The sequence below is a fragment of the Balaenoptera musculus genome, chromosome 8 (genome assembly GCF_009873245.2).
Source record: "Balaenoptera musculus isolate JJ_BM4_2016_0621 chromosome 8, mBalMus1.pri.v3, whole genome shotgun sequence".
Taxonomy (NCBI): Eukaryota; Metazoa; Chordata; class Mammalia; order Artiodactyla; family Balaenopteridae; genus Balaenoptera; species Balaenoptera musculus.
This window is the reverse complement of record NC_045792.1, coordinates 8,288,162-8,301,084: the sequence shown is the minus strand read 5'-3', so window position 1 is coordinate 8,301,084 and position 12,923 is coordinate 8,288,162. Positions and strand designations below refer to the sequence as shown.

General features: G+C 46.0%; 1 protein-coding gene across 2 annotated transcripts in view; it reads right to left on the bottom strand.

Moving 5' to 3' along the window:
• FEZ1 (fasciculation and elongation protein zeta 1) overlaps positions 1–9,705 on the bottom strand; it is a 38,722-nt gene extending 29,017 nt beyond the window's left edge. Inside the window, exons 1-3 of one of the 2 annotated variants that reach the window (XM_036862499.1) lie at positions 9,228–9,369; positions 8,421–8,477; positions 3,574–3,929 (exon numbers count right to left, since the gene is read on the bottom strand). In XM_036862499.1, coding sequence (XP_036718394.1) covers positions 3,574–3,929; positions 8,421–8,477; positions 9,228–9,275 — 461 coding nt within the window. In that variant the 5' untranslated portion in view covers positions 9,276–9,369. Of the gene's footprint in view, positions 1–3,573; positions 3,930–8,420; positions 8,478–9,227; positions 9,370–9,521 lie in introns of those variants that run through there. The other variant, XM_036862500.1, reaches the window with a different exon arrangement.
• Positions 9,706–12,923: the final 3,218 nt, after the last annotated feature.

Sequence of the window (12,923 nt, the reverse complement as noted above, 5' to 3'; positions counted from 1 at the left end):
TCTTATCCTAAGCAGGGTTCTTGGGAAGAGATATATTCCCTGTTAGAGGCATCCTGGGTGGCCTGTAAAACTCCACTTCCTGAGAAGCGTCCTGCTATTTACTCTTATCTCGGGGAAAGGAGACTTTGAAAGCTATCCACTATATCTTTCATCAAAGAACTAAGATTAAACAGGTTCCCTCCATTCTCGTCATTATGCTGCCATGGCACCTGAGATCCAATTTGCTCCCTCAGTCCCTGTAGTAACAGAAAAGCCTTTTCATGTGCATATTTTATATCTTGGGCTTAGATGCCTATAGAAATGACTGTAACTATCTTTCACCATGGAGGGCTAGGGGTTTGGAAAAGGATGCTAGCAGAGGATGAGCAAACCAAACAGAACAAGTTGAACAAGACACGTATCCAAAAATCTGGGTCTGGAACTGGCAACATAGCTATCAAGGCTACATCAATCCTCACACACACACTCACACACACACACACACACACACCCCTATATACCTATTCCTGACAATATGGTAGACAGCTTATAGTGCTTATTAGAATTCCAACTTGGGAACATTTCCCTTAAGCCCCTCTAGGCTGGCTACTGCCCTTGTCCAGTTTTATTTGTGTCGAGTCAGGCCAATATCCACACTTAGATGTGTGTTAACATGAGTATACTTTTGCTGTTAATACTTGGGAATTATGAATTATTAACACATCAATGACTTTGAACAACTTTTTAGATTCTTTCAAGTGCTTCAATAGAATCCATACTATCTCTGCCTTCCACACGGGGAAACTGAACCTCTGAGAAGAGAGTTAACTTTCCTAAAAATCACAGGCATCTGTCGACTTTCCCTATCTGATTATTTGGGATTCACCTCTCTTCGACTTAAAGCATGGTTGACTACAGGCTGTTTATTTATCATGCGAACTTGATTTTTAACATGACCTTTAATCCAGTAAATCTACCGGAAAGACAGGAAACTGTCAGTGTTCTCACATGTTTGGCCCCTCTGTCTCCAGGGTCCTTGTAAGACAGGGACCCCAGTGAAGTAGGAAGTGGGGTGAGGGCTGACCATTCCCACTCTGTAGGTCTCCAGGTCGGATCTCTTATGACGAAGGAAAGGGTGTTCCTACATATGCAAAGAAGAGATTCTGGAATATTTTCTAAATTTAGAAACAAGAAATACATATTGATACACATTGACTCTCTTTTAATGCCTAGGACTTCCCTGCCCTGACAAATCGGAGAAGAGTTAATATCTCAGCCAATTCCCTCTGAGACACATAGTTCCAAATGAAAACTAAAGAAGTCAAAACTTCAAAGGGAATCACTGACCCTGCTTTCTGATTCGTGCTATCTTTCAGGAGGTTAGTTTGACCAAGAATTTCATTGTTTTTGTTTGAAGCCTCTATTGTGTAGTTCTAACCCACCCAAAACACTTTCCACTCATTGGTGGATGAAATCTCTAACTACTAAACCTAAGCAAGTTTATTAGAACACCAGAGCTGGGCTCAGGAGACTATTAACCGTGCTGGATATTAAATTATCTTTTTCTTTTACCTCATCATAATTTTACAGTTGAAATAGCTTGATAGGTGTCTCTAAAGCAAAGTGTGTAATTTAATTCAAATTTTTATTTTAAGTTGTAAAGCTTTAGATACGTGGAATGCCTAGAAACACTGTGTTACGATTTCTCTTCCCAGATTCTTCCCACCACACTATCCCCAAATCATATTTTACCTCTAAGGAATTATCCAACCTTTGGTCATTTAGCTGAGGCAGTCAATGAGGCAGGCAAGTCAGAAAAATCAGGATAAGACTAATAATCCCATGTGATGGTAATTAGAGTAAGAGTAAGAGAAATTAGAGAAATTAGAGAAATTAGAGAAAGAGTAAGAACCTGCTTGCTGAGCCTCTGTCCTTAATGAGGCAAAGGGGTGGTTTAGACAGGGGAGAAATGATTTGTTGGAAGCAAAAGGAATTTTCCGAGCACAGCCTGGGTGAGGTGAGAAATTAGGTTATTGGCAAGTCCTTAACCCTGCTTCATCAAGATTGAGCTCGGGAAGTTCCAAAGATGAGGACCCATGCAGTCAACCAGAGTTAAGTGACAAGCCCAAGGTCACACAGCGAGTTAGTGAGAGTATGAAAATCACAGTTCATCGTGTTTCTAGTCCATTGCCTGGTGCAATGAAGTAGATAACAGTAAAAGCTACTCTGTATAATGAAGCCCCAGAGCCATTCTTTTTTGACCTCGAGGAGCTGAGCAAATTATAAAAGGCTCAGAATCTAAAAGAATCAATTTGAAACTTAAGATTGAATTGAAACACGTAGCCCACAGTTATAGTACTGGTCACCAGAGTGAAATGTTCGCTGTGATCATGCCTTCAGGCTAGCATTAATTAAAAAGAAAAGAAGGAAGTGGCGTGGGCCTAGAAGTACATTACATGCACCTACGAGGCTAGCTATTATTGCTCATCCAGGTCATTCGATATTCAATATTCACTCCAAAAATATTATTTGATCACTTACTACACACCATGTGCTGAATCACACAGTGGAGAGATAATAATGAATAAGACAGATATACAACCCTTGTATTCACAGAGATACAGTCTCGGTAGTCATCAAATAAGCAACTACCTGCCCAATACAATCAGGTTCAATCCTGTGGGACAAACCTCTTCCCCCACTTACTCATGGGCAACTTTTCCCACCCAAGTCCATAAAAAGAGAAACCAAAAGTGCAGTTGCTCCAAACTTCTACTGCCAACTACTTGACATTTCTTGTGTGATCCCTAAAGAACAGTTGATGCATATTTTATCCCTATGGGGAATTTACGCCTATTTTTACTAAATGCCCCAAACACCTTTCTTTAATTTATATGACAAATTACCCGCTTCTTCTCTTTTTTAGTCCCTCCTTGAACAGCACTTTTCTCAAATTCCTTTTCTTGACTTCTGTTAAGACCCTGGAAGGTGGCTGGTAAGTGACACAGGGAATCTGCGTACTCAAAAGCCACTTCACCTGGTTATCACCTTTGTTGTGTCCAGGGCAATTCCCTGTTCTCTTGGTTCAATGTGTATGCTTTCTTATTTGGACATATCTTAACATTTGTAGATAATTTTTCCAGTCCTGAGGGGTTATAAACAATTTGGAGATTTTCACAATCCTGGTGTTTTGTAAAGCAAATTGTTCCAACAACATATATTCCTCTGTCACAGTTAATTAAATTTTTTTCTGGTCCTTATTTCTAATATCTGGGTGGGTTACCATGGATATAAAGAAAGCTGAAGATAGACAGACCCCCAAATGTACCATGCTCCTGAAATTCAATTTTGCATCTAGGAAAACCCATTTCCTAAAACTCCTTCATTCCTTTGTGGTTTCAACTTAAGAAAGCTCTGTGAGTAACTGTAAAGAGACATAACTGAACAATGTCAGCAGTTACCAGGGCACTGCCTCACAGAGAAAAATATAAGTAATATGCCATGAACCCAAGGACAGAAACTCGTTCTATGTCAAGGAGCCCCAGATTCCAGGGCTCTAATCTGAGGCGAGAGAGGGCAATTAAGACAGCTTACTCTTCATCCTGCAGGGTCTCCTCCTCCTCTTGGATCTGGAACTGGTTCTTCACGGGAGCTAGGTTCTCGGTCTTGGCGTTGTAGTTCCGAAAGCAGACATTGAGCTTCTCATCAAATTCATTCACCAGGTCCTCCATGGACTTGAAGCTGATTATTTCAGAAGAAAAATTCTCAAGCTCAGAGAGGGAGGGGTCCTCTAGATGGTGGGGAGATGAGCCGTAGAAACACCGTGACTTCTCTTCTGGGTCCTCCGAGCAGCAGGGCCGAAGGTCCTCAAATTCTTCATCCAAACTCACCAGTGGGGCCTCCATTCTTGCACAGCAACAGGACAACTGCAATGTTCCGGATTCGTTTATCTAGAAGAATTAAACACGGTAATGTGAGTTTGGACTGGACTTTTGTGCCACCTCTGCTGAGGAACCATAATCACTGATTCCATAACTCTCATCCCTTTAAAAACAAAACTTCCACTTTACTGGTCCATCGCTTCCGTACTTCCTCACCATTATACCCTTAAGGAGTTCAAATATCATTGTTAGTGTGAATAATGCTAACCTAATTAGCATACATTTTGGAGGCACACCTGCTTCCAATTCCCTGCTCCAAAAAACAAAGCCTAATGGTTAAGCATGCAGCCTCCCGACCAGACTGCCCAGGTTTGCATCCTGCTCTGCCCCTTACCAGCTGTGACCCTAGCAGTAACTTAACTTCTCTGTGCTCCCTTTTATTCTTCTCAGGACAGAAATAATAACAGGACCTATCTCAAAGGACTGTCCTAAGGGTTAAGGGAGTAAACACTGGTAAGTGCTTAGAACAGTGCCTGGCAGATAATAAACGTCTATGTTGTTCAGTTTATGTTCTCTATTATTATTATTATTATTATTACTATTACGATAGGTCCACATCCCTAACCATGTGCTCTCAAAACTGGAAGTTTGGGCTCCCCTGGTGGCACAGTGGTTAGGAATCCGTCTGCCAATGCAGGGGACGCAGGTTCGAGCCCTGGTCTGGGAGGATCCCACGTGCCGCGGAGCATCTGGGCCTGTGTGCCACAGCTGCTGAGCCTGCGCTCTAGAGCCCATGAGCCACAACTACTGAGCCCACGCGCCACAACTACTGAGGCCCCTGCGCCTAGAGCCCATGCTCCGCAACAGGAAGCCACCGCAATGAGAAGCCCGTGCACCACGATGACGAGCAGCCCCCGCTTGCTGCAACTAGAGAAAGCCCGTGCACAGCAACGAAGACCCAACACAGCCAGAGATAAATAAATAAAATAAAATAATTAAAAAAAAAAAACTGGAAGTTTTTCGTAACTTATTTGGTGGTAAAACCTACCCTGACCTAAACACGTTTGGCAACTAAACCTGATCTACATGAATATAGAGCTGTTCATGGTTTTAATTTATCCCATTTAGTGTGTTTTGCTGCAGAAATTTAAATTTTTTTAAATTATAGAGATTGCTGCCCCAGGCCCTGGGGGATGATATGCAGAATATGCACTCTATTATTGCCTTCCAAAATCTGAGATAATCTAAATTCTGAAACATGCCTGGCCCCAGGGGTTTTGGATAGGGCTTCATGGACCTGGATATTATTAGTCTCATCAATAAATGATAGACTAATTGAACACTAATACAGACTTTCAAACCAGCACCTGAGTTTTTCCCAGACACACAGCATATGTCTGAAACTAGAAGAACAGATTAAACGACTTAGTACCCTGTAAGAGACAAGACCCAGAGACTCATGTGCTCCAAAGCCCAGACTCCACAACCACCTTGGGCACTACACCCTGGAAGGCTGTACACTCACCTCCCTTCATTTCCCAGCAGCTCCGGGTCCTCTACATACATTGCCTTTGGCTGTGATTTATCCATCCGTGTGTACATCCAAGCCCTTCCCCAATTTTAATTTAAATTCCTCGAGGGCAGAGATGTCCTCTGGATACCCTCCATGGTTTCTAGCACACACTGCCTGCGGCAAGGCAATCAATCAATGTGTGCTCACTGACAAATGATCTTCCGTCCCCCTCACACAGTTTTCATGTTCCATTGCAGGCAGCACAAGCATTATTGTCTATCGTACCCTTCTCTACCTACTCAGCTTCCTTCTCTGGAACACGGCAAGGCAACCAAACTTTTCCCTCCTATCTACGTGATGACTGATCCAGATAGATGCTTAAATTGGAACCACTACCTCAAGAGGACCAAACAGACAGCAAAAACCACGGCTTCTGCCCCAGGACTGCCATTCTCCACCTCTACCTACAAAACTAAAACTCTAAATAAGCGAGGCAGAGGGCATACCAGGTAAGAACCTGGATAGTTCTTACTGGGATTTTACTGGGATTAAGTCAGTTACCACATCTCATCAAAACATATTCTGAGTATTTACAGTTTGCAAAGGCAACATAAAATACAAAAATATCTTTTTGGAATACAAAAAGATATAAAAGCAGTATTATGACAGCTTGGAAAGAACACAGGCTCAAGAGCCAACAGACCTGCCAAAGGCTGGCTGAGTGACAAGCATTGTGGGTCCTGATTTCCTCGTTTGTTGAAATGAAGGTGTTGGTATAGCGCTAATACCTCTGAAAGTTAATTTTAATAACATATTAACTTAATACTTTTAATTGATATATGTTAATAGTATAGTTTATTTAATCTAATATATACAAAATGTTGCCATTGCAAAATGTAATCCATATTTTTAAATATTAATGAGACATTTTACATTCTTTTTTCATACTAAGTCTTTGAAATCCAGTGTGTACTTTACATTCACAGTATGTCTCCATGTGGACCAGCCACATTTCAAGTGTCCAATATCCACCTATGACTAGGGGCTACCATATTGGACAATCCAGCTATTAAGTAATATACACACAACTAATTGCCAGCTAGAGGTTCTTCACCTATGGTCGACAGACCCCTAAGGGCTCTTTGAATATAACCATATTTTATTTTATGCACTTAAAAGCATATTCAGAGAAGGATCCCAGAGGTTTCTCTACATTGCTAAAGTGGCCCATAGCACAAAAAAGATTAGGAATCCCCAAGAGCCAAAAAAGTGAGTTTAGAAAAGATCACTGAGTGCAACTGAGAGTAAGGAAGGTTTTACAGACAAGGGATTTGTACTGAGAGAGGAAGGACTCTGATGGTTAAGTGCCGGGCCCCAGGTTCCAATCCTGTTCCTATTACTTCATAGCTATGAGACTTTGGGCAAAATATAAGCCTCTCTGACTCAGCTTCCTCATCCATAAAATGGGGTTTAAATAGCACTTATATTGGAGGTTATTTTGTGGAGTAAATGAGATAATCTTTGAAGGGCTAAGCACAATGTGTGGAATACATGAAGTATCCAGTAAATGTCAATAATATTAGGAAAGCGAGGCTAGCTTAGTTACGTGGAAATGTGGGGTGAGAGTGCTTCAAGGAAAAGAAAAACTATCCTTGCCATGATATTCCATGTGCGATGCTTCAAAATGCTTATCAAATGAGAGAACTATTGCTGAATGAATGTTACCATCTTTTTTACTAAGGCACCCCTGCTATTTTCAATTCATGTGGTCAAAGCCACTCAGATCACTGGTTCCATTTCAGAGAGACGTGAAAGCTAACCAGCTGGTATTCCAGATATTTACACTTCCTTTAAATCTGTACTCTTCCTGGAGGGGACAAGGGAGCTGGTGTGAGAAGGTGATATCAAGGAGGGTGCTGATTTGAAACAGCACAATCTATATCATTAACCAGTAACAAGAGGGCGAGCCAAGTGGAACCTAGGGCTACGATTGAGTTTTGAGCGTTGGCAACAAAGAAGATTATCCTGAAAGCACCTATCCTCAGCCCAGGCTCTAGAGAAAATAGATTCACCTAGAAGATTATAAAAGAAGAAATGGATATCACAGCTCTAAAGTTCAGAAATGTGATCATTTGAACAATCTGCAATATAGCCTGATTTCTCTTTATCAACTCACTCACTACCCAGGAGCCAAGAAACTCCGCATGAACGACCAGCTGGGGATGAAGCTAAAACTGAGAGCCTGCATTGAAAATCAAAGTCACTTGACACCCAAACTGAGTCCAGAATTTGTAGAAAGAGCCCAGGCTGTGGCAGAGGAGGTGAGAGCCAGGCATCTGACTGACCCCACCAAGGCCTCAAGGAGGGGTCTCTGGGTTGGAGCTGGCAGTCCTTAAACGGTTCGCCTTCTCTCCTTCTTTTGCTCTTCTCTCTTGGTGGGGTAACTTTGCCCCCGAAATGAGATGTCCTACTCTTGCATCCTGGCAAGCTTGCCCCTGTCTTCAGTCACAGCTCATTTCAGAAGCTTCTTTCCCTTAAAAGCTAGGGATAATTCAATTGAGAGCTTATCCTCTTTCTCTATACTTCCAAAATCAATTTGAAAAAAAAAATATGTGAAGAAAGAAGGAACCATAGGAGGGTGGTCTTGTCTTTTTCTCTTTATCGTACAACAAGAGTGCAGGACTATAGTTTGCTTATGTCCTATAATCTATTCCATTTATTTTGGTTCCCAAGAGATGGTGTAATTTGGAAAAGAAAAGACGGCTCAGAACTTAACAGAGACCCAGTAGGAAACACACGGTAAGCCTCTCGTGCAGCACAATGATGCATAGTAGCTGCAGCTCGGGGCTGCAGTACCGTTTCCCAGTGCCTGCTTTGCTGAGCGGAGCAGCAGAGAATTCACCATGCCTCCCCCTGCTGGGCCTCTGCACCTCCACACAGGCCCCATTCCATCTCCCCTTCTTCCCACTACTTGCCCCACAGACCAGTTGATTCTATGCCCACCCCACCCCCCATACCATCCCTAAAGCTGCCCTCCACTGACCCACCTTCGGTTTCCCACTGCTCCTCAGCAAAACCCAGTCAGCGTACACGTCCGTGCCAAGCTGCCCATTTTGACGGAAAGAGCGTATTTCACCGCATAGAAGTCAGCAACCCCTTTGTGGTTCTGCTTCCCCCTTCCCCCTCCTCCTGCTGCTCCATTCACCCTCATCTCACATCCCCCTCCCCCAGTCTGTTGGGGTAAAGAAAGGCTCCTCCAAGCAGCACAATGCCTGGAGCTCCGAGAAAGCCGGGGCATCCCGCGCAGGCCGCACGCATACTCCAAGGGCCACGGCCCTTTTAGCCAAACAAGACCGGGACATGGGAGCGGAGGGGGTCAGGAGGTGTCGCGGCGAGTAGGGCAGGGATAGGGAAGAGGGAAGAAGAGAGGGCTGTGATATACCCCCTGGGGGCTCCGTCAGATGCGCTCCCAGCCCCAGAGGCCCTGGGCCCACAGGAGGGCAGGGTGCCCCACCACCATCACGCCCGTCCTTTCTCCGACCTGTTCGCGGTAAAACAATCGCTCCGCCAGCGTCTGCGGCAGCTGCCAGCGGTTGTGACACTGCAGGAATGCACGGTCCCTGGGGAGAGGCTCGGCGTCCCAGGGAGGGGCACGGGCGGGGTGCGGAGTCAGGTTCTTAGAGGCATAGATGATTCTGGGGCGTTGAAGGGAGCCGGACCAGATAACGGTCCTGGGAGAAGGTACCGACCCACTGCTCCAGCACCATCGGGCTGCGTTCCCTGCCTCCCCCAGTCCCCAAACCGCGCCGCCTCTCGACACACACACACACACACACACACACACACGCACACACGCCTGGCTGGGGGGCCGAGGCTCTGACGATGCTTGAAGTGCCCATCATCCGGTATCTCCCGGCGCCGGGCGCTGCGCCCCGCTGCTCTCCCGTGAAGGGCTGGGCAGGAGGGCGACGGCCTCCCGGCTCTTCCTTTCCGATTCCGGGATGGGACCGTCCTGGGTGCGGAGCTTCGGCGCCCCCAGACCTGCCGGCCGGAGCATCCCAAGTCGCGGGGCCTCCTTCCCCACCCCCGTCCACCCCCACCCACGGCAGTGGGTCGGTCTGGATTACGGTCGCCCCCCGCGACTGCACCTGTGCGGGTCCTGGAGGAGGGAGGCGGATCGCGGGGCTCAGCTGGACACCCCCATCCACTGGCCGCGGGGAGCGGCCGGTGCGCAGCTCAGCGACAGCGGCAGCCGCGAGCTAGCGAGCGCTCCCCTCGCAGCTCCGCCGGCGCCCGGCTCCGCCCCCTCCTCCCCACCCCGCCCCCTCCGCCCCCTCCCCCACCTCCCCCGCGCTCGTGCCCGGGCTCCGGGGGCCGCGCCCGCGCCGGGCACCCGCCCAACGGGCACGCGCAGGCCCCGGACGTCATCTTCTCGTTAACATTCCTAGCCCTACTTGGTGCATGTGGCCTGCCTTTATTAATATTTATGAATTACTATTTCTCCCCCCTTTAGCACTGGCCTTTCTGCTTCCCTCATGAATATTCAGAAGCTCAAGATGTGCGCTTGCAATAACTCCCAGTGTGGATTTCTCACAGGGAGGGCCTGACACTGTAGCTGCTCCATAAAAGCGTAGGCGGGTGGCCGAGTGGATGGGCAGACGGATGCCCGCAGACACACTCAAAGACCTCCCTGGGCTCTCTGGACTCCCCCTTCTATTCTGCTGGGGGCTGGGGTGAGCAAGTGCAAGGATGCCTGCCACGCCGAACCGGGTTCAGACCGCGAGTCAAAAGTAATAAACGCTTTTACCTCCCAAAGACGCAGGATGGGGCTGGCTTCAGGCCGAGAAAGCTGCGAACGTTTCCACTGTCCATCTACAGAACTTTTTTCATGGATCCCAAACTGAAACTCTGTACCAGTTAAACATTAACTCCCCATTCCTTCTTCTCTGCAGACCCTGGTAACCACCATTTTACTTTCCGTCTCAATGCATTTGACTATTCTAAGTACCTCTTGTAAGTGGAATCACACAGTATTTGTCCTTTTGTGTCTGGCTTATTTTACTTAGCGTAATGCTTTCAGGGTTCATCCATGTTGCAGCGTGTGGCAGAATTCCATTTCCATTTCCATTTCTATTTTAAGGCTGAGTGATATTCTGTTGTATGTATATAACACATTCTCTCTATCCGTTCTTCCTTCTATGGACATTTGGGTTGTTTCTACCTTTTTGCTATTGTGAATAATGCTGCTGTGAATGTAGAGGTATGAATTCCAGGCAACATTTTAAAAACAGCATTCTATGACATGTGCTAGAAGCTGGGGGTGTAAAACTGCAGGCCTGCCTTCAATAGGTGCAGAGTTTAGTGCATTGATTTCCAAGCTGTGCTACTTGGAACCTGTAGGGGGTTGAATACTGTCTCCCCCCAAATGTATATCCACCCAGAACCTCAGAATGTGACCTTTTTTGAAAACAGGATCTTTGCAGATGTAGTTAGTTAAGAAGCGGCCATACTGGATTAGGGTGGTCCTAAATCCAATACCTGATGTCCCCATAAGTAGAGGACACAGAGCAACAGGAAAGAAGCTGCATGGTGAAGGAGGCAGAGACTGGAGTGACACAACTACAAACCAAGGGACACGAAAGATTGCCTGGAACCACCAGAACCCAGAAGAGGAAAGGAAGCATTCTTCCCTAGAGCCTTCAGGGGGAGCGTGGCCCTGCTGACATCTTGATTTTGGACTTCTAGTCTCCAGAGCCATGAAACTATAAATTTCTCCTGTTTTAAGCCATCCAGTTTGTGGTTATTTATTACAGCAGCCATAGGAAACTAATATAGATTTTGGTAGTGAAACCGAGCAGGACCCTGTGGGGCTCCTGGGCACAGAAACCTTTCCATGTCCCCCATTTCTTGTTTGTAGGGAATAGACTCCGGCCTCCATGACCTTCCCTGAGTTCCAAAGGGCAGATTCAAACAGTTGCTTATCAGGGAAGGGAGGGGATGCAGAGATAAGGGAAGAACAGCCAAGAAACAATAGTGCAGCCTTGGGGCAGGGTCCTGGTTCCATCTCAAGGGATACACATAACAATATCTTTAAGCTCTTTATAGAACTAAAACCCCCAAGAAATGGAAGATGTCAGTATTCTTCATTCCAGAGAAGACCACCTGAGGCCAGATTAAAGGAACCAAAGAAGCTCATCAAGAGATTACCTGAGACCAGATTAAGGAGTGCAGGCCCTGCACACACCCCGCTCTTATCGGCAACCCCACCCTTGAACCACTGCTATAAAACTCCTCAGCAAATCCTCCTGGGTTGAGACACACAGTTTTTCAGGGCAGGAGCCCGCTGTGTCCCTCTTTGTCTGGCAAAGCAATAAAGCTATTCTTTTCTTCTTCACCCAAAACTCTGTCTCTGAGATTTGATTCGGCACCAGTGCACAGTAGTGGGGTGCTGCTGTAACAAATTTTTCTTTTCTTTTAAAAAGGAAGGAGTGTTTATTTATTTATTTATAATTAATTAATTTTATTTTTGGGCTGCGTTGGGTTTTTTTTTTAATTTATTTACTTATTCACCCATTTATTTTTGGCTGTGTTGGGTCTTCATCTCTGTGCAAGGGCTTTCTCTAGTTGCGGCAAGCGGGGGTCACTCTTCATTGTGGTGTGCGGGCCTCTCACTGTCGTGGCCTCTCTTGTTGCGGAGCACAGGCTCCAGACGCGCAGGCTCAGTAGTTGTGGCTCACGGGCCCAGTTGCTCCGTGGCATGTGGGATCCTCCCAGACCAGGGCTCGAACCCGTGTGCCCTGTACTAGCAGGCAGACTCTCAACCACTGTGCCACCAGGGAAGCCCTATTTATTTATTTTTATAAATTATTTATTTATTTTTATTTATTTATTTTTGGCTGCACTGGGTCTTTGTTGCTGCACGTGGGCTTTCTCTAGTTGTGATGAGCAGGGGCTACTCTTTGTTGCAGTGCGCGGGCTTCTCATTGCAGTGTCGTCTCTTGTTGCGGAGCACAGGCTCTAGGCGCATGGGCTTCAATAGTTGTGGCACGCAGGCTCAGTAGTTGTGGTGCACGGGCTTAGTTGGTCTGCGGCATGTGGGATCTTCCCAGACCGGGGCTGGAACACGTGTCCCCTGTATTGGCAGGCGGATTCTTAACCACTGCACCACCAGGGAAGCCCTATAACTAATACTTTAAAATGTGGAAATGGCTTTGGAATTGGGAAAGAGATCAAGGCTGGAAGAATTTTGAGGCACATGACAGAAAAAGCCTAGGTTGTCTTGAAGACATTGTTGGTAGAAATATGGGTTAAAGGTGATTCTGGCAAAGGCTCAGAAAAAAAGAAGAGTTATCAAGAAAGCTTCTATCACCATAGAGCTTATACATATTGTCACGAACAGAATGTTGTTAGAAATATGGCTCTTAAAGGTGCTTCTTGTAATTATGGTCTCAGATGGAAATGAGGAACATGTTGTTAGGAACTGGACAACAGGCAATCTGGTTAAAAAGTGGCAGAAAGCTTGTCTGAAGTGTCTTTTGCTGTTGGGTGGC